The sequence below is a fragment of the Azolla caroliniana genome, unplaced genomic scaffold, assembly GCF_043228905.1.
Source record: "Azolla caroliniana isolate FFs.n. ecotype wild unplaced genomic scaffold, voAzoCaro1.0.p SCAF_10, whole genome shotgun sequence".
Classification (NCBI taxonomy): Eukaryota; Viridiplantae; Streptophyta; class Polypodiopsida; order Salviniales; family Salviniaceae; genus Azolla; species Azolla caroliniana.
In genome coordinates this window covers 17,482,136-17,508,319 of record NW_028230445.1, presented here as the reverse complement: position 1 = coordinate 17,508,319, position 26,184 = coordinate 17,482,136, and the positions used below count along the sequence as shown (strand labels likewise).

At 37.8% G+C, this 26,184-nt stretch overlaps 2 protein-coding genes across 2 annotated transcripts; both read right to left on the bottom strand.

Annotated features, from left to right (window-relative positions):
• Nucleotides 1-7,957: 7,957 nt before the first annotated feature.
• LOC147859276 (uncharacterized) lies at nucleotides 7,958-12,939 on the bottom strand. Its single transcript, XM_087326043.1, has 6 exons — nucleotides 12,809-12,939; nucleotides 11,678-11,870; nucleotides 11,494-11,580; nucleotides 9,667-9,969; nucleotides 9,422-9,575; nucleotides 7,958-9,222 (listed from the first exon to the last, which is right to left on the bottom strand). Exons 1-6 carry the CDS (start codon nucleotides 12,859-12,861, stop codon nucleotides 8,060-8,062), a joined length of 1,953 nt encoding a protein of 650 aa, XP_087182169.1. The 5' UTR covers nucleotides 12,862-12,939; the 3' UTR covers nucleotides 7,958-8,059.
• Nucleotides 12,940-17,416: 4,477 nt separating this feature from the next.
• On the bottom strand, nucleotides 17,417-25,377 carry GTA2 (global transcription factor group A2). The gene is made up of 22 exons (XM_087325430.1): nucleotides 24,874-25,377; nucleotides 23,438-23,682; nucleotides 22,459-22,614; nucleotides 22,214-22,372; nucleotides 22,056-22,139; nucleotides 21,891-21,961; nucleotides 21,431-21,788; nucleotides 21,187-21,342; nucleotides 20,736-20,833; nucleotides 20,599-20,647; nucleotides 20,367-20,522; nucleotides 20,127-20,261; nucleotides 19,934-20,036; nucleotides 19,699-19,860; nucleotides 19,569-19,617; nucleotides 19,402-19,496; nucleotides 19,248-19,326; nucleotides 19,045-19,108; nucleotides 18,840-18,954; nucleotides 18,592-18,738; nucleotides 18,235-18,338; nucleotides 17,417-18,008 (listed from the first exon to the last, which is right to left on the bottom strand). The coding sequence occupies exons 1-22, from the start codon at nucleotides 25,166-25,168 to the stop codon at nucleotides 17,766-17,768; spliced, it is 3,123 nt and encodes a 1,040-aa protein (XP_087181556.1). The 5' UTR covers nucleotides 25,169-25,377; the 3' UTR covers nucleotides 17,417-17,765.
• Nucleotides 25,378-26,184: the final 807 nt, after the last annotated feature.

The following is a 26,184-nucleotide window of genomic DNA, read 5'->3' as shown; positions in this document are numbered from 1 at the left end:
CACTCCAACGGTCAAGAGTCACCATTATGTCACCACTTTGTATTCTAGCATTTAGTATGAGTCATAGAATCATATTCTATGAAACATAACTTATGAGCTTTCACATTCCCCATGCTCCATGAGGCTTGTAGTTAATGAAGAGAGAGGGTGACTACATAAAGCACCCTCCTCCCACCTTGTATAATGTTGAGTCTTTCTCCTTTGTCAATATACTTTTACCTTGTGTATTCTCTGTGTTTCACTCTCTCTCTCTCTCTCTCTCTCTCTCTCTTACACACACACACACATAACTCACATCTCTTCCGCTTCACAAGAATCCATCTCTTGATTCTTTACACGATCCATTTGTGTAGTGCGAGCTTTGCTAGCCTTCCTTACCGGTCTTGCTGGATCCGGATTTGTCCGAATCGGCACACTTTCTCCAGCACTCGCTTTCCCAGTGGCCCTTTTTGCCACAGTACCAGCATTCCGTAGCGGATTTGTCTTGTCGGCCTCCGGCACCACCTTGACTCCCTTTGCTTGTGGAAGTCTCGGAACTACTGTCGGCACGCTCATTGTGCCTTCGTTCCTGCTCTTGTCAGCCGCCTCCATTGTGTGCCGACCTGCCTCGTCCACCACGCCCGTGGGACCGATCCGCTCCCGTGTACAGCATCCAGTTGTCTGGGGATGCATTGGTAGATGCACCGGCGTGGTTCTCCTCTACAAGGAGCATCGACTGTAAGTCGAAAAATGAGGGCGTATTCTCCCTTGTACAAACCGCAGTCCGGAAAGCTCCGAACTTGGACGTCAGGCCTCCAAGACGGACCTGCGCCATCTCGTCTTCCTCTACGGTGACGTTAATAGAGGCAAGCGAGTCACAGATCCCTTTGATCCGGGCTATGTAATCTACCACCGACATGTTCTTCTGTCGAACATTGCTCAACTCCTGTCTGAGTTGTAGCTTCCGGGCAGTGGTGCTTGCTGCGAAAACCTTTTTCAAGTTTCCCCAAGCATCCTTCGGTGTCTTGGCGTCACAGATATGGCTAAGTAGCTGGTCACCGACACTGGACGCGAAGCAGTACATCACCCTGCTTGCCGCCTGTACCCACACTGGGAAGTCCTTGTGTGTTGTCTCAGGTGTTGAGTCGTTCACTCCGTCGACATAACTCCAGTAGCCATGCCCAAGCAGGTACTGGTGCATCTTGTATGACCAAGATGCGTAGTTGGTTCTGTCAAGCTTCTCCACCGGGAGCGACGTAGCCATACCTCTGTCCATTTCTCCTTTTCTGTTTGCTTTCCGATCTGTTAGGGTTTCCTTCACAAGCGTAGATGTCTGCAGCAGAGGTTCTCAACCCACGCGCTCTGATACCATGTAAAAGATTGCTTGCGGAAGCGTTAGAAAGAACAATACAGAGAGAGAGAGAGAGAGAGAGAGAGAGAGAGAGAGTACACGAGAGAGACACAAAGAGAGAGAGAGAGAGAGCAAGACACACTATTTTCCAAAATTATATGAATACTTTGTGCTCTGTATCTACAACGCGCTCATCAGCGCTATTTATACAAGTCCACACGGGACTGTTAGAAGTATGGTGTACTTCAATGCTCACACGAGCATCTGACACTAACTACGAGACTATAACTAGCTAGTAGTCTAACCTATACTAGGCTTCCGGTTACGGATTGGATCCGGCATACCGGCTCCCCAGCTCACCGGTCCTTATTGCTTACTGGCTCGGTTGCTCACCAGCATACCGATTCATCTCGCTTACCGGCTCAGGCTTATTCAGCCGATCCGGCTCCGGTTGAGCTTGCCGCTCAACACTAATACCATGGAATATTACCTTATGATATACTTTGGTTGTTGAATAATGGATCCGAAGAAGAGAGCTTAGACTCACAAAGTGAGTTTCGACATTATCTCCAAATGTCACCGTGAAGGGGGTAGCTAGTTCCCTTCATGTAGCTCAACACATTTGGCTCCAGGACCACCATATGTCCTCAAATGTCATAGTCCATATGGGTTTGTCCCAGTTCCTAGGATAACCAGTTTCCTAACTATCCTACCCTTAACCCATTAAAAAATACCTATAGAATTGGTCTAAAAGGTTATGCCCTATAGCATTTTGTTAGGCTCAATTAGCTTTGTAGGTTGGCTTTATTTTTAGATGCCTATAACACACTTGTTAGGTGCAAATAGCTTTGTAGGTAGGCTTTATTTTTAGATGTACCTTGTTGTTAGTGTCCATTGGCTTCATTAGTAGGTGTCACACCTAGTCTTAGTTTTCATGCCACAAGGATTCACTCATACCTCATTGCTTTGCTTGTGATTAAATGTTGGCCATATGGTTATAAGGTTAGTTTTCCACACATGTAGGGATGCTTGAATTGTGACAATGTAAAGAGGGAACGAAGAGTGGTTGTGGCCTTCATGAGGTCATGGCTCTTGCCATATGTTTCACTATTGTTGAGACTTAAAACAATGAATGCACTCATGTTCACTGAAGAATTCCATCTCAAATGCTCTAAACAATTACGCTATGTAAAGCCGAATGTATTGTTGGTTGTTGTTCGTCTTGTTTTTTGAAGATTGTCACTCTTTTTCTCAAAATAGTCATCTTAAGCTTACACACCCATCCAATTTACGCACAATTGTTATCATTCAACTTTTGCACAATATACAAATAAAACCAACAATTTTATTGATATGTCGATTATCCAAGATATTGTTATGAACACCCAATTTCTCTCCCATCAAAGTCATAAATTTGAGAGAACCCAAGTTCAATCCTCACCATGGGCTAGGCCTCATCTCATAGATCGCAATCATCTTCCATGGAAATTTCAAAAAAACAAAGGGATGAACTTGGTCTTGGTATTGGAGCTCTCCTTGTACTTAAGTTAAGTTGAGTTTCTTACAAATAAGAACAACCTACATACCTTCTAGTGCTCTCTGATGCTTTTGGATTTTCGTTGTTAAGATATTGTCTCTACTCATATCATCACGCCACGGTTTATAGCCAATGAAACAATAGATTGCTCAGTAGGCAGTATCGGCGTTTTATTGAAATTTAGCTCCACAAGCATGTAACCTATCACCATATTATGTTTAGTCATGTTTGCTCATAAAGGATAAGGCAGTAGTTGTGGCCACTTTGATTTCTTGATTGCATTCATAGTAGAACCGTATCCATGTCGAACCTTCCCATTCTCTTTAGGATCGTATGTTGTGGTGAGCAAAACTTTGGCCCCCACCTATGAAAAATAATCTCATACTTTATTAACATCTAGTTCTTCCTTGTCAACAATGATTTTTCCAATACAAATACACTGACAAATGACATCTTTCTCATAAGAATTTGCATATGGAGGCTATCTTCTTGTAAGAATTTGCACATGGAGGCTGTTTTGTTTCTCATGGGTCTACCTTCCACTTGCTTTCTAAGTATTTCTCTTGGAAACACCAAAAACTTCAACTTGCATAACACTCGTCATAACCACTATATCTACCAATCCACTTTGTCGTGCATTTAACAACTCTTACAAATCTCTACATAATGTGCCATGTCCTTGCACATCCTTGCACATAATGTTTCCCAGATGCCTCTTGACTAGCTCATAAGCTATAAAAGAATTTGACAAGGGACTCTATAAAGATTGACTGACCCATACAGATGAAAGCATTACAAAAATTCACACATGTGCTTGAAATATGAGAAACCATAGGGGTTAATTATTTTTTTACCAAGAAAGACGGAATCGAGGATGATCCCTTAGTTTTTTTGAGGCTAACCATTTGAGGTGACACATATGTGTGCCCAAAACTCTTCCCCTCATTGTGTGCAAGAATACTTAGTTTTTGTTGGAGAATGTGGATGTCAATGGGTGCTCAAGATTGTTGGTTTTGCGTTGTCGCAAAGTCACACACGTGCTTGTGAAATTTGAGCAGGACCATTGAGGACTTGAATTGGAGAGGATGGGTTGACTCGAGTCTTCGAAGTTTAATATACAAGGTTGTTGATGTCCTAACTAGTTCAAAGTATGTGAGTGTTTAAAATGTGGGTCGATTTTTAAGGTGTGTAGGTATTTGTCATCGAGAGAGGTCGGTATTGATTTTTTTAATCTTAATATTCTACTCAAATGTTTTTATCTATTTTATTTATTACTATTATTTTTTATTATTATTATTAACGAATGTTATCATTGTTATTATTTTAATTGTAATAATAATTAATTAATTTTTTAGCTTATCAATATTATTGTTGTTATTTTTATTTTTTTAATTACTTGTAATCTATTCTAATTGTTATTTTCTTTATTTTTAAAATTTATTTTTAAATTTTATTTTTAAAATTTAAAAATATTATTATTACTATTTGCCAATGACTGACAGTAGCAATGCTTGACTCGAACTGAGCGTTCGAGTCGAATGTTAGGTCAAAGGAAGCAAGCAAAAAGATCCAAAAAACACATAAAAGAAAAATGGTGTGTTCTGGTTGGATGCAAGATATTAAAAAATGGTTTGGTAGATGGGATGCGACACACTTGCTTCATGATGCATCACTAGATTCCTCTTTAAATGAGGCCTTTTTGCAATGCCATTGTATCATAATATGGAACAAATGCGAGGGCACATGCTTCACCCATTATACTACACATGTTGTGCCTAACTACAAAACAATATTCTTCGCGGAACGGGGAAACCATTCTCATTGATACATGTTAGAGCCCATCCCATTGTCATTCAGGCCATTGCTTCCATGAGACTTAGCTCACATGCATTGCGATATGAGACGGGGCGTTGGGGCACACGTGATGAGAGTAGTCGACTATGCACACTTTGCCCTAAACAAGTTCAAGAGTCTAAATATAAGACTTTCATACAATGCTTTGCCTTTGATCATATTCGACAATGCTTTCCACACATTTTCGATCAAACCCAATCTTTGCACGAATTCCTCTCACAACCACAATTTGCATTCTTGATTGCATCATTCATTGGTAAAGTTCTTGAACATCGAGAGTCGCTACTCACTTTCATGTGTATTATGTGAAATGTTATATTTTGTGTCTCATAGGTCATATTATTTGACCTCCGAAGATGATAATACAATCTATCTATTGATCTATCTCTCAATGCCCTATTGGTGCTAACCATAGCTTCTTATATTTCGAATTAAAAAACGATATCCCAATGCCACCAATTGTAGTCAACCATGCCATCACACCACAAGACATTTCACACATGAGCTCTCTTACATCTACTCTCAACATGTTCAAGCTCATCTCTCCTCTCTTGATTCTTCATTGCCTTTAGAGAATTGTACTACGCAATTCATACACATCCTTCATTCCACATCGATTAATAGTTTCCCCCACATGAAACACTCCAAGCAAGGTAGAGTAGGGTTTATGCCATAGAATAGATGGTATGATGAGGATTGTAGAGACTTATATAGACAACTTAAATTATCCCGACTTAATGGTACTATCACCTCAATATAGGCTTGCAAGAAATACGAAAGACGACACTTCGTAAGAGATGAACGTGCAAGCATCTCAATATTGGAAACTCTACCATATGCTCATGAGTAATGTGTGCCACTATCTAAAAGAGACTACGGGAACCTAGGCCACGAACTCCCATCAAGGATCCTAACACTTGGTACTCATATAAAAAGGAAGTTTACCAAATCCCAAACTAGCCACCCATTCTGATGCCTTCTACACCTCGATCTACCATGGGGACATTTTTCACAATCTCTAGGGTCACTAAAATCATAAAGAAATTGCAACATAGAATGTCTGTAGATCACACAACATTACAGGCTAAGCACATCATATATGCTCGAGAGTGCCTAACTCATTTTCTCACTCTACTCTTCAATTGTTCCCTCACGGAGGGTTTTCCACCGAAGTGGACCATGAACACAGTGGTTCCTATACATAAAGGAGGGAACCCCATGATCATATGCTTGCTAAACTATGTGGTGCAATGATGGAAGTAGAGTTGAATGATTATATGGAGACATTAGGACTTCGAGCACCCATATAGGCTTCTCTACTATTGACCGTATTGTTACACTTAGATGCTTAATTGACCATACCAAGGCTCGCAAGAGGAAATTATATTGTTGTGCTATGGACTTTTGGAAAGCCTTTGACACAATCCCTAGAGAGCAGTTGTTCGATAGGCTTAAAATCTTGGATACCAAATGACTTGATTTGGGCGATCTATGCTTTGTATGCATTCAAGTGTTAATCATCGTGTTAATGGAGTCCCCAGAGAGAAACATATATGTAGATTATGTCACATAGAGATAAAGGATGCGTATCATTTTACGTGGAAGTGTCCAACTTACGTTAAAATAAGGAGAAAATAACAAGACATACGAGGACCCTCTCCAAATTATTGAATAGCTCGAATATAAAGACACTAGGTAGGTATATCTTAGAGTTAAAACAACATAGAGAAAATAAGCTACAAAATGTTAATCATAACCTTCTAATATTTACCAACATGTATCACTCAACCTGCATCACTCAACCTCTCCCTCGTTGAAGCAGAAAACCAAAGAACAACCAAACAGTCTTGGGTATTGGGCCTTAAAGTCACTCGTTGTACAGAGACAATTAAGAAGATAAGGGAATGTGAGTTACACCATCTTGAAGCTATGGTTGGGATACCTTTTACATTGAGACCACGAACCACACCTACATCAAAACCCTTTGACCTCCTGACCCTTTTCAAGTGACTTGGATGCAAATGAAACCAATCCTAGCAAATAGCCATTTCCTTTATAGAATATGTACACCATAACATCTTTTTGCTCTATACTAAAACTTTTTTTATCTATGCTTATCTTATTTTTATTTTCAATGATTGGATACCTATCCCATTATTGTAACCAATTGTCTCATGACCCAAATTTAGTCTAAGAAGACATTAATATCTCTCTCTTTCTCTATGTGTGTCCGTGTGGCTTTGAAGATAAGAACAAAAGCGTGTAGCTTTGCATGCATTCAAGTCACATCAAATAAGAACGGTATTCTCTGTGTGGGTGCAAGATTTCTGCGACACTTACATCAAATGATTCAAAACCAGCAATAGCACTTTATGATTGTGTTCTAATTATTTTTTACACAAAATCTAACAAAAAAATAGGTTGTCTAAGAAATTATACCAGTCTCTTGCCTGTATCCTTGCAGGGGTGCAAGACTTCCACAAAACTTAAATCATCACAAGGTTGTGTTCTGATTATTTTTTACATGAAATCTAACAGAAAATTAGGTTGTCTAAGAAATGATACACCAAAAAACAGGTTGAGATTGATAATTCAATTACACTATTAGAAATTAAAACCAACAAAAGGAACCAAAATATTGGGCATAGATGGATTGTGCTGACCCCCGGCTCTCCTCAACATTTATGTAAACTTGACATAACAATTTGCATCTATTCACCACTACCAAATACATCTAATGAATAAATACAATCAATACAAGTGGCATCTTTGCATATCTTCACACAAATATCAAATATATCGCATATCCATATACTCAATTGTTAATAAAAGAACTTTCTTTGCACAATTCTTCAATATATGTTTTCAAACCTACAAAATCAAATACATCTAGACGTGAGTGTTCTCTTCACATACATTTTCAAAACTAGTAAGTACATCTTTTATAAATCTTTATAAATGATACACTGAAATGTTTATATAAAACCTCTCATTGCATCCCTTGACACAACCTAACCAGAGACTTATCGTGGGGCATGTTTGGCTTACCTCAACTTTATCATATTGACAAGCATTGTTTCAAATGTTTACCCTTGCATGTACAGTCATGTTCAAGCATCCGTGCACTGAAGTCTACAAGGCTAGAGAAGAGGCCCCAGTTTTCAGATGAGGTTAAGTCGAACATTGATGACAGTGTCATCTCTGAAAGGCAAAAGCCATTGTTCCTTTCTCAAGACTTGTAGAAACTAAATTCTGTAGATATTAACATAACAAAGAAATAATACTGGTTTATCCATCAAATATATTATTCCTCTAGTAGAGTCCCTCTTGTCTGATTCTCATTCTGACACTTTTTCTGAGCTAGCTATTGTACTGTCATTTGGTGTAGCCAATGAAGTCTCATTTCCTACTATTGCATTAGCAGGCTTGTTAATAGAAACCGACTTTACACCTAACACAGAGGTTTCAGCCTTACTCCCACTAACTAATGGTGGGTTACTATCAGAAGCTTGATTATCTGCTGTGTTGCATTTGGATGAGCTCTCACTAGAATTCTGTAGCGGAGACAAATTAACCCCTATTGCATTTGAATCCTGGGCTGAGGTCTTCAACACTGGATTGATTCCCTCTATGCAATCTGCTGGCTTGGCACTACCTTCATTAGCATTATCATTAATCACAATCATGCATGCATCGCTGGGAAATCCAGTTAATTTCGCTTTGGTCAATGACGTAGATGTTACATTTGAAAGTTGTGATTTCTGTGGTATAAATGTTGATGATGTGGAATGTCCAGATTGGGATAGGCTTATAGGACTTGGCCGTTGAGTTAGCTGTCCTTGTGTTGTCATTTGAGAACTGGTACTCCTACCTATAGCTTGACCCTTCAACTGAGGTGCTCTTTGGCCAACCATGGCAAGAGATTGGGGCGACCCCGTACTACCAGTTCGAATATAATGTACTGAAGCTCCACTTGGTGTCCTTGATCCAGAAGTTGCTCCAATTTTAGCACTATTACAAGAAGCATTACTACCATTTTGTTGATTCGGAGTTACTGTTTTCCCCATAGATACTCCACCAATACCTATATGAACAACATTCCCAGATTGTGCAGCTTTTAGTAATGATGCAGCTGCAGAGGCTGGAGCTATTCTTGCTCCTGCAGCAACAGCCGCAGCTTGTACCATAGGATCAGGCCCAGCAGATGATTTCGGAGGAGCCCTTCCTACCCCATTTACTGGAGCATTTCTCATACCCGACGTTATATATCGTGCTGACACTGTATTTCCTGTTGGCAATAAGGATGATGGTGTTGGGAGAGACTTCGTTTGTATTACATTAGTGATTGACGTAGTGACAGGTGGCATACTGTTACTCCTGTGTTGTGAAGATCCTGTTATACTTGTCCTTTTAACAGGTGGCCTATTCTTTCCAGCCATTGGTGCAATAGAAGTGGGATTGGCTGTGCTAGGGCTTTGATTACAAGTCTGTTCTGTGCCACCTGTAAATATTCATTATTGGGGTAACATTAGCAAATCCTGAAATAAGAAATCAGGAGAAGAAAAACCCATTCAGAAGGACCCATAATCAAATTTTATGTTAGGAATCCTTATTCGGGATGTTATGAAATCCTGAAATAAAAATTGAGAAATGGAAAGAAACCATCCATGAGGACCCTATGAGAAAGAGTATAAAAACACCTGATGTTGGTCCTACAGAGGTCGGAACTTTTTGCCCATCTGCTGATGATGTTTCTACTGGTAATTGGCTCCCGACAACTGCATTCGTCCCATTTTCAGTGATGTTCTGTAATCCTGTTTGAGTGTCTCTTCGCTTTCTTATCAGAGCCCATCTCTTCAACAAAAGTTGCCCATCAGATGGATTAATGGGAAAACAGATTATTCCATTCATTTCAAAGTATATAATGTGGTAGTCATTATTATACCTGCGATAGTTGTGCAGCAGTGCGCTCGTGTTTGAAAGCGCCCTTCAACATAGTCGCCCAATTTCCTTCCCCGCATTTCTCTACTGCTGCAATTAGTTCTTGATCCTCCTCAGAAGTCCAAAGTTTTCGCTTCTTCCTTGCAGGTTGCGCCTCCACTGTTTGTGAACCTTGAATTGCAACATTCGAGATTTGACCATTGCCTTTGACTTCCCAGCCACTTGTTGAATTAGGTATGTCAATGACAAAAGAAGGTTCTTGAGACTTTGAAGAATTACTTGCAGGAGTCCCTGCCCTGGACAAAACCTGCTCATAAAATAGGCCCATTTAGCCAAAATCCCTTGAAATTACTGATTAGTAATTACTAATTACTGTATATTGATAAGGAGAAGTCCCTATTGGTGGCACAACCCAGGTCCTTAGATTAAGGTTAGCAGTAGATGCTTCAACATTCTGGATATCTGGTATGCTCAAACAATATGGACAACAGATTTGTAGCCAGTGACACATTCTGGATACCTGGTAAACATCTGATCTTGTTTCCTCTTTAAACATATATTCACTCCTTCCTCTATCAGTAAATTGCAACTACGACTATTTTCTGCCATGGAAAGAAAATGATGAAAACATGGAAATAAATTTGACTCTTCACTGTGAAGTATGGCCATCAATTGATGTAGTGAAGTAGATTTTTCCCCCAAGCATTGTCGCATGGCATACACATCAGAGACAGTAATGAGACCCAAAAACAAATTTGGACTGTTTTGGAACCCACTATGTACTCCATGTGAAGCATAGTCATCAATGAATGCAGGGAAGTAGATTTCTCCACCATGCACAGTTACATGGGACGCATCAAGGACAGAGATGACATCAAATGACCTTTCTTTATCTAATGAGGAAAATCTCAAACAATGGAATCGAATGGAGGACATCGTAGGAAACAGGACAGAGGAAAAGATGTGAAAAATGGCTGTACCATGTGATTATAGCCCCAGGTGATGGAACATGCATCCATCACTAAGAACAGGTTACAAGATTACCATTCTTCTTGAAATCAGTATATTCATTTTTTAAGCAAGCATCCATCCCCTGCTGACAAAAACATTGTTTTTGAAGTACATGCATCTCAGGAAGGTCACATATCACCATGCCTACACAAGTGGACAGAGGTGCCAAAAGTCAAGAGACCAAACCAGCTTACCACAATTCAGTAGTAGAAATAGTGAAAACAGCCAGAGTTTCTGCTCGTGGTAACATATCACTATTAAAGCCAAGTATATTGGCTTACATTAAACATCATAATTTTGGATGCTTGCCAACTGAAACATACAGATATGATAAAAATACCAACTTATTTGGCATACCAGATATTGGCTTACATTAAACATCATAATTTTGGATGTTTGCCAACTGAAACATACAGATATGATAAAAATACCAACTTACTTGGCATACCAGATATTGGCTTACATTAAACATCATAATTTTGGATGTTTGCCAACTGAAACATACAGATATGATAAAAATACCAACTTATTTGGCATACCAGTGTACTACTGCCAGTTCAAAACTCACTTAATACATGAAAAGGCGTTAAAATGCGACATGAAACAACCTATCAGCTTTAGAAGGTAAAGTTAAACTGGAACTATAGAAATTAACTTTTTCTGACAACAATAATTTTGAGTATAATGAATGCATCTCAAAAGTAGGCTTCTTCTTTTTTTCCTTGATCCATAATAATCCATGTCAGAAGTCCAAACATCACACTTCAACATTAATTTATTATTATAATTTCTGATTTACTATTGTCCGTACGATCCTCACCTTCACACAAGCTGCCACATTAGTCGCAACTTCTTGACTAACCCCTGGAACAGGATCAACTTCAAATTCAATATCACTATCATCCTCCTACATTCACATGCCTTAACTTTTAGATACAATGAGAATAAGAACCAAATGCAACACATCTGTTTCTTTATATCTTAATCTGAAATAGAGAATTTACCAATGGCAATGCATCATCTTCAAAGCTTTCAGATATATTCGTGCGATAAGCAAGATGACGCCAAAGGGATTGATACTCCTTTGCATTGCTGATCCCTGAGTTGGAATTTTTAGCCAGCAGACTCCAATTCAATTTACTATCTGCTGAGCAAGCAATTTCCTGTAGTAGAGCTAGCACAGTACTTGCTGTATATCTGCAATGACGAAAACAATTACTAGTACAGCTCAAATGAGAAATTTCATGATAAAAGAAGGTTTTCACACATTTTAGAATATGTCATAGTATTACTAAAATCATCCACCCAAAACGCCTATTTAGCTTGCACTCAATTCATGTCTCAGCTGAGTGTCTTAAAACACGACATCTTGAAGTTAGCCATGACAGATTCAAACATGTGTATGAATCATTTTCTCTCATCAATTCCACTATATTCTCTACTATGAAAACAAATGATAAGAAAACACAGTGAATCGAAAACATTAAAAGTAAACTATTGCATTTAATTTGCCAACCACTTCCAAATAAGAGAAAATAGCAGACTTTAGCACTTTAGGTGCATCCTTGTTGAAACCAGTGTACATCAACAAGGAGTGAGTCTTTGATCACATCATCGATATGTCTTTTATTGCAAATGGTCATATACGTAGTTTTATCTCTTCTCGTCTATAGAAAACGTCCATCACCTTTCTATCCTCATAAAAGTTAAACAAATGGTCGGAGAAACCCCTTGTTATGTGTTTCCTGTTACATTTTGTTTCTTGCATACTGTTAGAAATATTGAGAATTGATTAGATAGGCATATAGAGTTACACTCACAGAGATGTATATCTGAAAACAAACTTTCTATTACATATGAGAGTAACTCACAATGGTGTTCTGCCCTTGCACTCATGGTGTATAAATCAAACACACACACACATACAGAAGTCGTACAAAAGAAACAGTATATATCAGCCACAAAGACAATGATCAACAGTTGTAGGAAGCATAAACAAATTTCTTCGAGAATCATCAAGTCCTGAGATCACCACGCAGTTTCCCTTGGTATACGAGTTCAAAGCAAGCCAAACAAAAAGAGAAAAGAAGAAGAGAGCAAACGGTGAGGATGAAGAAATGGGAAGAATGTCTTACCTCCTGAGAAGCAGAGCGACATCGGCTTCGGAGAGGGATCCTTTCGCTCTCATATCTCATCTCCTTCTGTGCGTGCGTCTATCTGTGTCTCTGTGTCTGTCTGTCTGTCTGTCTCTCGTCTCGTCTCGTCTCGTCTTGTCTTGTCTTGTCTTGTCTTGTCTGCCTGTCTCTGCAGAGATATGTATGTATGTATGTATGTATGTATGTATTTTGTTTCTCACTCGCTTCAGCTTGGCTCAATTTGAGGAGGGTTGGGTTTATCAAATTATCGGGAGAACTTAAAAGGAAAATCTCATAAGTTATCCATTTCCCAAAATACCCCTCTCTCCTCCTGACCTTCCAACCCAAGAAAACTCTCCTCTCCCTAACAGTCGGCAACGGCTCGGTTCAGGTTTAGGTTTTTTAAAACGGTTCGGTCCGGTTTCAACCGTCAGAAACCGCGGTTAAAACGGTTTAATGGTTTTTTTATTTTTTATTTTTTTTAACAAATTTTAAAATTTTGTTTTTTAAACAATTTTTCCATTTTTAGACCTTATTCTCACATTTTAGGAACATCTTTAAATTTTTTAAATAATGAAATATTATAAATTTAAAAATTTAAAATTTGGCCTAAGTTGAAAACCAAAACCGGACCATGAAACCACAGTTTTAACGGTTTAATGGATTAACGGTTTGAAAAATGTTTAACGGTTTCGTGATTCGGTCTAGGTTTCAAAAAAATTAAACAATTCGGTTCCAAACCGATTCGGCCTTGATCCTCTCAAACCGAACCGAACCGTCGTCGATTGTTAAATAAAGGGGCAGAAAAATATGACTAATGGCAACGTTGTGGATGCAAGTTTAACCTTTTAAGACAAGAGAGCTCTTTAAAAAATGGACAAGACCACAAACTCATAAATAGATAGCAACTATCATGGATCAAGTTATCAAGCAACCTTTTTCAGAATATTTCTTTTTTCGTTCGTCATATTTGGCACAGTGCAAGGAACCACTTCAGAGATGTTTTTACTGGCATTGATCAAGTATTGAATTATCACGGTTAGTTGTCTATTTACGATGCTAATAAAGGGGTAGAAAAGACATATATCAACTCTCATGGATCAAGCTATCAAGCAACATATTTTTGAAGAATCCTTCTTTCATTCGTCATATTTATCATGATGCAAGAGCCCTCACTGTAAGCAGTTTTGCTGGTGTTGATCAACTATTGAACAATCATGGTTAGATTAGTTATGGCCAACTTATATAACGCTATAATGGAGCAAAAGATTAGCTCATGGGTTGAATATCATCACAAATGAGCACTTGGTCAAGCAGTCTTTAGACCAAAATATTAAGTTGTTGATCATTTGGTTACACTAAGAGTAATTATGGAAGAAAGTTCACTCCACTAAATTGTTATGTTCTGAACTTCAAGAAAGCCTTTGCCTAAGTATCAAGGAGTGACATTTGGGAAAGAACAATAGAGATCGGAATGCCTTTAAATCAGTGTAGAGCAAATGTAGCATGATTGTATGGTGCACATTAAAAACAGATAATGGTTTCTCAAAGTGCTATTAACAAGAAGACTATAAGGTGCTTAATCACACCAATCACCCCCTCGAAGGACACGAGACAAACATAAAATACCATCGATGATTGAGCAAAGGATCTGAAAAAAAGAACGGAGCCTCACAAATAGAGTCTCGACGATGTGTAGTTAAGATGTTGTCATGAAAGGGATATCTAATCCCCTTTATAAAGGCCAACACTTAAGGCTCCTTAACCACCTCGTGTTCCCATATTTAATAGGTCATTATGGGTTAGTCTCAATTAATAGGATTTAGTTTCCCAAATATCTTACACTTAACCCGTTAAAATTAGCTATATAATTTGCCTATAGCACTAACAAAGTCTCAACAATGTGTCAAGATGATATAATGAATGGAATAGTTAATCCAATTTATATTGTCCAACACCTGAGGCTCCCTACCATTCCCACATGCCACATGCCACTAGGCTTTGTCCTATTTCATAGTAACTAGTTTTCCAACTATCTTACCCTTACGTGTGACTAGGATGTATGAATGCAAGAGGAACTTGAAAAAAACTCCCAATCTTTTTCGACATGCATCGCATTAAATTTAGTTGCAAAATTGGTCTGTAAGTGCTTATGCCTATAGCACCAATGCCCCGCCAATAGAAGTCTTTCTTTAATTAGGTTCTCTTTTGTTCACGCTCTTAAATTTGAGAGAGCCCAAGTTCGATCTTTGCCATGGACTAGTGCCCATCTCATAAATTGCAATTGGTCTCCTATGGATGTTAAGTATATATCTTACACTCAAAGGTTACTTAATAATGGTTTGTGCCACAAGCTTTTGTCTTGTTGTTTTACAAAACATGCAAATATTAGGTTCTATTTAGTTTCATTTCCTCAAGACAAGTTCTACCTCTCTCTTTCCCTTACATATACTACTCTTGTCTTTTCCATTCTCACAAGGGTTTTGCCCTCCATCCTAGCAACCATGAAAGGTTCTATATTCTACCAGCTAATTCTAGCCATGAGAGAGCAAAGTAATAAAGAATATTGATTACTTGGTTGTTAAAAACTATCGTGTAAGCAAGTCTTACTTCTTCAACTGAAGTAGGGCAGTCTTGCAAATCCTATCACTATCTCATTTCGGCGATGTATCTAGGACTCAATGTTATCTAGCACTAACACGAAAGTTGCATGCCTCGAAAGAGACTTGTACAATTTGTCTGTCTCCCTACCATTGACTATACGTAGGTACTTTTATCATTCCAAGAAAGTTGACCCTTTTTTTTTTCATGTTTTCTTTTGTTGTAATGCACTTGTAGACAATGAGACTATTGATCAAAAGGAGAATACATCATTCATGGAGTGGATTGGAAATGTCATTGATGGCATAAATAGTTGAAGGGCTTAGGCAAATTCCAAATTGATACAAGGAAAACCCAGATATCAAAATCCATAAAACATCTTGGAAATAACTTCTGAATTTAATTGAGCAATTTGCATCATATAACATATAAGATGATGGGCAAATAAGATAGATATGAGCAAGCGTGATATTGTCAACATACAATCATATACCGTCTCATTCGTGAATATTCGTATCATACTCGTACGTGAAATGGCTCCAAGTATGATTGAAATCCATACGCGACACATACATACATACGGTGTACGTATTGTGTGTCCAAGAGAGAGAGAGAGAGGGAGGGAGGGAGGGAGGGAGAGATTTATGTAGTGGGAAGTATACAGATGGTTGTCGTGGCCATAACAATCATGTGCATACAGGGATGATTGAAAATCATTATGGCCATGACAATCATCTGCATACAAGGAGGTTTTATGTAGTGGGAAGTATGCAGATGGTTCTTATGGCCATAACAATCATCTACATACAGGGATGATTGAAAATCATTCAGCTTTGCCAAAGCCTGTGTGAGTCTTTCCATAATCAAACACTGTATGGTACACTCCTATGACCACATCTCCTAAGATCTTGGAGTCGAAAGAATGAATCCATTGATTGAGGCACCAAATCATCAAGAAAAGAAAAAATGTAGCCTCTTGTAGATCACCACATACCACAAAGGGTCCAACAAGTATATATCCAAACTAATAAAGCCACTCATGCATTGTGAGGCTTCACCTTCTCCAAAACTTAATATATTAATATACTCATGCACTGTGAGAGAGAGAGTGGATAGGAGAGGAATTGCTAGTTGTCTATCTACTTTCATTGCGTGCATCGCTCAAAGAGGAGCTCCTCATCTATTCATTACACACACAAAGCAGAGAGAAGATACATACACAAAAAGCATATAGAGACAAAGAGAAGAATTGTGTCTCACTCCTGTTTGTTTCTCACTCCTCACTCCTCAAGACTTCGGCTCGTGACAAACATCAGAAAAAAAAACCCAAAACATAAACCAAAAGAAAAAATAAATTCCAAACGAATGTCGCATATCATACACAAACGTATGCAAATGTTCATATATGTCCACCAAATTGGACTTCTGTGAATATTAGGAACTATGAATACAATAATTGAAGTTAGTTTACAGTGAGTTATCGAGACAAGCAAGAGCCATTACAGTAAACCCAAATCAAAGCAAAACTATTAGCCATTCAATACAAAACTGAGTACATACATGTAAGCTCAAACTAGGGAATGCTAATCAAGATGACTTACTGCAGCCTGCTTCTAAAACTGCCATTACAGTAAGCGTCTGCATTGTCACACAAAAGAGTGTTTGTACACCACATAGAATAGCCACCTAAATTAGTTAAAAATATAAAATTGTGGATTCACTTTTAAATCAAGTCAATGGTGTACAGAGAAACCCGTAAATCATACATGAAACGATGACAACAGGATTTCATTGGTGTAACATCATAAAATTTGTTATCTATACACCATCCAAAACAGCTGCCCATTAATAAACTCTTTAGTCTTTGTTTAACCCGAAAGCCAAACGGGAGGAAGCTTAACTCTCAAAGCTTTCGCACCTCTTCTTTAACATGATTGGTGTAAAAAGGTAAAGCTCAAAAAAAATTAGCAGTTTCTGCCATCCATGCTGTACACTATGCCATCAAAATACCATAACCCAATTGGACAATCTGTATTTTTTATTATCATGTTTTGTCCATGAATACGCCCATATGATTGTTTTAGACTGGAGATAAAATAAATACACATGTTTTTCATGTCAAGCATAGCCTTTGACAATCTCGTTCGCTAGACCTCTTTAAAATATCACGGTCAAGCCTCTCCACAAAACTTGCTATCAACATTAAGATCTCTACAGTGAGAATCACAATGTACTGCAGGCAATCGCACTGAAAACAATATTTTCAATGAAGGGACATTGGAGAGATCTCATGTAAACTAGAGGGGTCACCCATATTGTTATTATATGCACCAACTCAAAAGGACATCAATAGAAATTATGAATACATGTGGGCTAAAATGCTCATATCTAGAATTTTAACATCTAGAGTATCATCCATCTTCACGATACCATCTGCACCATCAATCCCAATGAGCTTTCCTGTAGAATTCCGGAACTCTCCACTTATGACTTTGATCTTATCTGACTTCTTTGGCACGACCTGCTCCATCTCTAAAGGATTAACAGTGATAAGGTCCCCATGGCCAGAAAGTCCCTGCATAACTTTACAAGTCCCATCCTGGATAATGATCGAGTTAAAACAAATGTGAACATGAGTCTAGAATTTCATGTATAGCTGATAAACATCTCATGATAAGCAACAAACAAGAAATAGAGAGATCATGAGTTCAACTCCCGCTGCCATTGTATACCCAAAATGCAAACCACGGAAAGAAGGATATAAAAACAGAATCTATGATGATAGAAGAGAATATAACAGAAAAGTAGCAAATTATCTTTTTTACCGCTAACACTTCTTTGATAATGCCAATTTGAGGATCTTCACCCAGCTTGCGAATCATAATTACCACATCTGGAAGTGCCCAGCGACTACCCATATCATGGCCACCTATATGATGGTAGTAGTTTTACAAGTACATCAGGAAACTTATAAAAACAACTCATCATCTAATGGTAAGATTTTCTTATGGTAAATAAATCAACCATATATATCATTATTTTAATACAATACACAAAATTGCAAGATTGAAATAATCTACATTCAAGTAAAACAAATATCCTTACAAAAATATTGAACCACCGATATTATAGTTTGTTTGAGACAAGGCAACAACAATACACTACTATTGCATGCAACTTACCAGTTATTGGTGACATTATATCTAGTCCACCACTTCCAGGTGTCATGGGCTGACCACCTGGAGTACCAGGCAAATACGAAGGAGCTCCTGGAGTCATGGGAGGGCCTCCTGGAGTGGAAGGAAGGTATGGACTGGGAGCATCATTTGCTGTGGAGGAACAACCATGTCATTTCTTTCTATTTTAGTTTATATATTCAGAACTAAAACATAAAACAAACTGCTGTCTAAAATGCATGTGTTAAAATTACCATAAGGAGGACTGTCTCTAGGTGTACCGATGTCACTGAAGATTGCTCCAGGAGAGCTCTTCCATCCAGATCCGGGAGTTGGCGCATCGTATGATCTTCCAGCTGGTGTACCAGGCTAAAAACTCACAAACGCAAATTCATTGGGAAATATTCTTCAACCCTCGCTATAGTTTCAAGATAGTTCTACACGAAAAAAACATTTCACCTGATGAGTAGGAGTGCTTCCCCCCCATGTGGAAGGACTGGCATCATCCCAGCCATTATTGTCTCTGGTATTTATGGCCATCAGCAGAGATAAATCAAAATCAAATTCTCAAAATATAAGAAAATATAATACCATTAAGGGAGATTTTATTTCCATTCTTCATGTGTCAAACAAAATACAATGCAACAAGGACCAAAACTAACCTCAAAGGTGTCATGGGTGAGTGTGGATTCCATGCCCGATCTCGCATAGGTGTTCTCATACCATCATGGAAAGGCGTAGCTGCAAAGAATAGAAGGTGAACATGTAAGATATGCCTAACACCATTCAAAATGATCACATGACTTGAAAGCTCACCACTAGGATCTCTCATGGGTGTCATAAATGGATGCATCGGTGTCCTTGATGGATGCATTGGAGTTTCACTTCCTGCTCCGTACCTTGTTGATTCCCTGTAGTGCAAGGCATTAAAACACAGCTTAACCAGAAATTGTTTAATATATGCATTAAATCAGTGCACATACCGATAATGTGTCACAGTTTCATTCAGCTCCATCATTTGGTCTCTCTTGACTGCATATAAATGTAACGAGCAATGAGATAAAATACAAAGTGATGAACCCGTATTATCAACTGAAATTAATAATGCCAGACCTGTAACCACCCTCATCTGCGACTCTAATTCAATTCTCACTGAAGTGTCAGTAACATCAACTACTCTCCCACGATAGCCTTTGAAAGGTCCTAATCTTATCTTTACTGTCTTCCCAACAATACTATCAACCCTATTCCTTCCTCCTCTATGTCTTCCTCCAGCTGCAATTACAACTTATCATTTTAATAAATATCAATAATAGTACACAACAAGACTGATATTGAGACTGCATACCTGGAGGAGGATAGCCCCTGCCCATACCACCCCTGTTAAATGGAGATCCATTCACAGGAAGTTTCAATCCTCTCAAATTAGAAGAAAGGTTGGGAACATGATTCTGACATCAGAGAAAGTGCCAATGTTAGTAATTAATACAGCCGAAGTATCTTCAAATATAAACAAAAAATATACAGACACAAAAACTCACTTCAGAACCCCTTGAACCTCCCAGGGCAGCACAAGAACGGCCACGAATACAAATATATCCTCCATTTTCATGGTAGTGACGGTCGTATATGAAAATCAAATTACCAAATATATGTTCTACCGGACCTTGCTTACCCTGAAAAAACAAATATTGCATTAAATGGCTAAATAGATTATATTCTCACAATATTCTCACAATATTCTCACAGGGCTAAATAGATTATATTCTGACAATTTGTACCTTAAATGGCCCTTCCAAAACTCGAACTATATCTTTCAACGATATAGTATTCATATAGTGGTCATGAGTACTACTATGCCTGTCAAATACTTTCTGACGCATATCCCTCAACTTCACAGTAATGATCTCAGGTCTTTCAGGAACTGCCTTCAAAATCTGTCACAAAGCAAGCGCTTCAGAATCTCAACATGGAATGCATTTGTTTATGATATGCCATCAACATCGAATTTACCTGACAGCCATCTGTTTCTACACGGATGATGATTCCAGCACTTGTCTGACTGTAAATAACACCAAAACGGAAACAATTAGAAGTTTGATGACATCCCTCACTGGCTATAATAATTTGTGATCATTTGTGCCACTTACTCAAAAAATACCAAATCATGCAATTCATAGTCTCCAAGCTTCGTTAAGCCTGATGTAACTTCAGAGCTTTCAACAACATGATCTGCAAATACTCGGATCTGCAGAACCATGAACGATTTAACCTCAGTGAACAAACCACACAAGTATAGAATCTACAAACATAGTTATAGCATTGTATACATTTATAGCAACAAAGTTAGATGTCAATCTCACTTGACTTTGGAAGACTGATATTATATTCAAAGTCTCATAAAAGTGGGATTCGTCATTGAAACATGATATCACATAACGAAGATATGGACTGAATAAAAATGACCGTTCCATGACCTTTAAGACAGCCTATTCCTCTTCATTTGATCTTTTCTATGTTTCTATCATGATGAAAAGGATTCACTGAGTAAGAATCAACATATGCAAATGAGCAGAACAGTTTTTAGGATAAGATACTTACATCCTCCTTTGTTGTATCTGACAGAACAACCAGAATGTGGGCTTCCACTTTCACCACCATTCCTGTAACACCTTCATGTTTCCCAGTCACCACCTTCACATGATCCCCAGTCTTAAAAAACTTGCATAACTGTTTGTCCTTGAAAGTAATTGTGTCCTGACATGCAAAACCCCAAAATAGGTAAACAAAATATACATTTTTCTTCCAAAGAATGGGGTCAATTGCAGTAAAACGTATGGCCCACCTTTAAATTTTTATACTTTGGTTTGACGTAAACACTGTCTTCATCGACCTTCTCAACAATACCCATCATATTTTTAAGATCTCCTTCGACAACAATCACTGCATCACCTTTCATGAAATGCCCTTTCTTTCGATTGGCAAGCAAAGATGTCAACCCCACTGCAGCACCACTCCTCTCATCCCCTGGCTTTTGAAATTTTTGAAGTTCATCAAATGATGGCTCAATATTGGATGCTGTGACTGTCTTTGTAGACACATTTTTAATCAAGTAGCCATCTTTGAATAGAAGCCCTTCAAACGTATCGTACACTTCTCCTGTTATGCCGTCTCTTTTCCTATCCACTGGTATTCTCATGTCCCTGAGAAAGAGAACATTAGAAAGAAAGAAGTCCTCTTCAGCATATCCAATACCAACATACAAACATCAAATTGTATTATTATAATCAAGGTATAGGGCATACTTGACTTCAGCAATGCTGATAAAGCGTGGAGGTGGTACAAATGCTTTTTTCTTTTCATCATTTCTACCTTCCTACAGATGAAAATCCAAAACAAATACCATTTAAAGTTCAGAAATAATCACATGCATCTAAGAAACATTAAAACCTCCTATACATTATGCTTACAAGTTTAGCTGCAAGTGCTTGCAAGTCTATTCGTGGAACAAGTTTAATTGTGACCCTCTGTCTAACATGATCAACATCCACAACCTGTTGAAAGAGGAAAATGTTAATATAGACCACTTTGCCTCTGCTCAAAACACTGGCCAGCAAATGCAGTATACCTTCGCGAGGTCACCCTTGTAGATGCCAATTTTGACTCTAACCCAAGAGTCCTTGTCTAGTTCTACAGATTTACTTTCCACTGAAAGGACATCGGTCATTTCCTTGATAGGAACAAGCATAACCTTATTTGAATATATCATTCGTAGACCCCTGCAAGCCTGTAGATAAAACATTTCAACAGATTAGACATGATCCTTGTCTTTCCGAAGGAAAATAGGAAGGGAACAAGGATAGGAAAAATCACCTGCTTCACATACGCTTCTTTTTCAGCCTCAACATATAGGTATCCTTTCAGGTGATCAAGAGCCACAGCAGATCTTATCTGTAGATCTTGACCTTGAGATCGCATAGACAGAAATTTTTGCATTAAGCAGACTGCAGCTTCGCGTTCATGTCCAAGCTGTGCGAAACAATTTATCAACTTAGAGAGAAGGTATGAAACTAAAAACAGTAATATGGATTACAGCACTAATTGTTTTTAACATGGAAGCAAGGAAGTAAAGTCAAACATATCCATTTCCAAACAATCATTTTGATATCACCTCTAAGGTATTTGTTCGTTTTTTGCTAAACATGAAACTAAATCTGCATGCCCTGGGTAGCTCTATACTTAACATATCTCATGAAGTAGACTTAATATCATGTTCAAAAAAACATGTGCCACAAACCAAATGTCAGTATACTACAGATGTTAATGAAATGAATAATATGGATTACATTCCTTAACATTTTAACGAAGCAGAAGAATGGATTATAGCTTTGACAATACCAAAATTGATCATATATGCATTTCTTTCTCAAAAACAGAAGCATGGAAATTCATATAATACCTTGAAGGTTATCAAAATCAATAGCGAATGAAATTACATCATTATAAACTTGTGCAAAGGTGAACCATTCAATATCCTTAAAGGCTACTGAATACATAATATCTAATAGAAACTAAAGTTCTCTAAACAGTAGCACATAATACCTTTAATGTTATCAAACCAATAATCCAAGTCACGTCACCACAAAACGTTCAGAAACAAAAGGCATGGAATTACCTTGCACATCAGCAGACTCAAACTTACATGGACTAACACATTAAATTTATTTCTCAAAAGACAAGAATATGAGTTTATATGATACCTTGAAGAAACTTGAAAATTAAATCAGCATAGATTACATCACTAGATCTCTTTCTTTCTCTCAAAAAAATATCATAGGAGTTTATATAGTACCTTACAGGTAACCATCCAAAGCTTCGGATCCTTCACAGATGGAAGCAATGCTTGCTGCTCAACATCTGTTGTCTCTTCATCATATTCAGAATAGTCTTGCCTTGCACCATATCGCTGGTGTATGTATTTTTCCAGATCCGCAACATCCTGCTCATCTTGTTCATCACTAGGCAAAAAAGGGCGGCGATGCATCCTCTGCCTAACCTCCTCTTCTTGCAAATCAGCACCCTCATCATGTATGAAATCTACTCCAATATAAATAAAAAATCCAAGAGTTTTAGCACTCATGAACATAAAATTGAACTGAAATCAAACTTACACGCAATATCTTTTTCACATATCACTGAGGAATTCAGTCTTCAGTACACATGAGAATTCTTAAATAACTGTCATAATCTAGTAGACAACAAGCACTAAGATGAGTGTCTACAAAACAGAAACAAAACAAACATTTCTTTTCCTTGCTCACTGAGCAAAAAAACTAAATAAATTCTGTGCCCTTCCACCAGAGGAGATAATACAGTCACTAGACATGCATGAGGATATACCAGATCTAGAAAAAATAGAATACAGAACATGTCCTTTCCTCAACTTTAAGAATCATGTGTTCATTCGTTTTTAGGTCAACGAAAAGAATGGTAGATAAAACAGAAAAACGACAATTTCCGTCTTTATCAACCTGAAGTCATGAACATGTGAATGCTTAAACATAGGATAATAGATTAGCATCTCTACTTTGTTTAACTAACGAGATTTTCTAAGAGACGAATTTGTACAATCTAGTCAAGGAACTAACAATTTCCCTCTTCATTCAACCTAGATATCATGTGTAAAGGCGAATCCAATTTACATGAAAAATGTCGTTAAACAAGAAGAAATAATTGAGTTTAAAACATGCTGAAGAGATATGATCTTCTAGAGAAAAATATGAGAAAATCATTGTAAAACTGACATAATCTAGTGAAGAAACAAAAGTTCTCTTCCTTAATCGAGCAAGAGATGATATGGGTAAATGGATCCGGTTTAACAAGAATAATATGGTTAAACAAGAGTAGCAATCAGTTTAAAACATGCAATGGGATAGACATCTACAGGAAAAACACTGCTTAATTCAATAAAATTAACTTCTGACAATTTTCCTTGTTTCTCAAACAGAAAACCTAAACCTTCACTGTACATTTAACTTCATGAAATAAAAAACGTTCCTTCTTAAACAAAACAAAATGAAACTCAGAGAAGATTTGACCACCTAAATCTTACGAAATTTTATCTTTCTTTACTAAACAAATATCTAATTTTAAGAACAAATTAAACAACCAATTTTCTTTCTTCATTTATTCAACAAAAGAAACACTTCCAAGCCCATTTACCTTGCTAAGTAAACAATTCTGCCTTCACTATTTAACAAAAATCTAAATCTCTAGATCAGATTTTACCTTCTTCTCCTTCCTCTTCCTCTTCCTCTTCGTCACTAGCATCAGCAGCAATATCGTCGATGAATTCTGAACCTCGCCGATGTTTCCTTTTCCTTGGAGCTTCTTCTTCATCTTCTTCATCATCTTCTTCAGCAACATCATCAATGAACTGCGAGCGTGTATACTTCCTTTTCTTGCTCTTTCCCCTTTCTTCCTCCTCATCTTCCTCTTCCTCTTCCTCTTCTTCTTCTTCTTCCTCCTCCTCCTCTTCCTCTTCCTCCTCCTCCTCCTCTTCTCCTCTTCTGTTGTACCCCATGGTGGGAGAAAACGGCTCGGGAAACCCTAACCAAAGATCAGGAAGCGCAACTCGACGGTCTCTAGAGCACGATCTAGAGACGGTGAAGGTTGTGGGAAGAATGGGAGAAAACCCTAAAAAAAGGAAGGGCGTGAGACTCCGCGTAGAAGGCTAGGGTTTAAAGAAGGTCCTGAGCAGGAAAAAAAGGGTTGAAAGGGGGGGGGGGGGCGGCGAGCCTCAAGATAGAAAGGTTTAGGGTTGAGACAGAGAGGAACAGAGAGAGCTCTGATTCTTCAGAAGGAAACGCAGACAGAGAGACACACAGAGACAGAGACAGAGAAACAGAGAGAGAGAGAGAGAGAAGAAAGAAAGAGAGAGAGAGAGAGAGAGAGAGAGAGAATCACTATGTAGTGTATGTATTATGTTAATAATAATATTAAGCTTTCCATTTTAATACATAAATACCCAGATGGATTTATCACTACATAGTAATTAGAATAATAATTATTATTATTATTATTATTAATTACTAAAAACTCTAATTAATCTCCTCTTGCACAAAAAACATTAGCAATCCATCCCATCACTCCAAACAAAATCTCTCTCTTTCTTGCTTACATTTTTCTTTTTTTTTATCTCTAATTACTACTACTAAAACCCTAGAATTGGAATTCATTTCCCCTAATCATAATTATCTTATCTCTAATTTAAGTTTTGTGTTTTTTATTTTTTGTGTACATCATTCTCATCAACAATTTGTCTTTCAGAGAAGAAAGAATTTGCTCATCCTGACATTGTTGTTTTCCTTTACCCATTGTGATGAACTATATGTAGTTTAGAAATACGTCGATAAGAATTGTTCTGTCAAAAATAGAAATAACACACAAATTTGGTGGACTCTTACATTCCTGATGTTCGCAAAATTTTCCAGTTCTTTATAATCGAGAGATCGTGATAAATATAGTCCGTTAATGACGTGTCGCTCAGTTAATTATCATCCTCGTGAAATATTCTCCAAGCAAGTTACTTCGTATTTT

Bases quoted from the DNA above. Each gene is read 5' to 3' on its own strand.
- LOC147859276 (XM_087326043.1), bottom strand. From the start codon at position 12,861: ATGAGAGCGAAAGGATCCCTCTCCGAAGCCGATGTCGCTCTGCTTCTC. The intron at 11,871-12,808 runs GTAAGACATTCT...TCGTCATTGCAG, and splicing joins GTCGCTCTGCTTCTCAGGAG to ATATACAGCAAGTACTGTGC. The intron at 11,581-11,677 runs GTAAATTCTCTA...ATGTGAATGTAG, and splicing joins AAGATGATGCATTGCCATTG to GAGGATGATAGTGATATTGA.
- GTA2 (XM_087325430.1), bottom strand. From the start codon at position 25,168: ATGGGGTACAACAGAAGAGGAGAAGAGGAGGAGGAGGAGGAAGAGGAA. The intron at 22,615-23,437 runs GTACTATATAAA...TGTTTCGCACAG, and splicing joins TTTGGATGGTTACCTGTAAG to CTTGGACATGAACGCGAAGC. The intron at 18,009-18,234 runs GTAAAAAAGATA...ATCATTATCCAG, and splicing joins TTATCAAAGAAGTGTTAGCG to GATGGGACTTGTAAAGTTAT.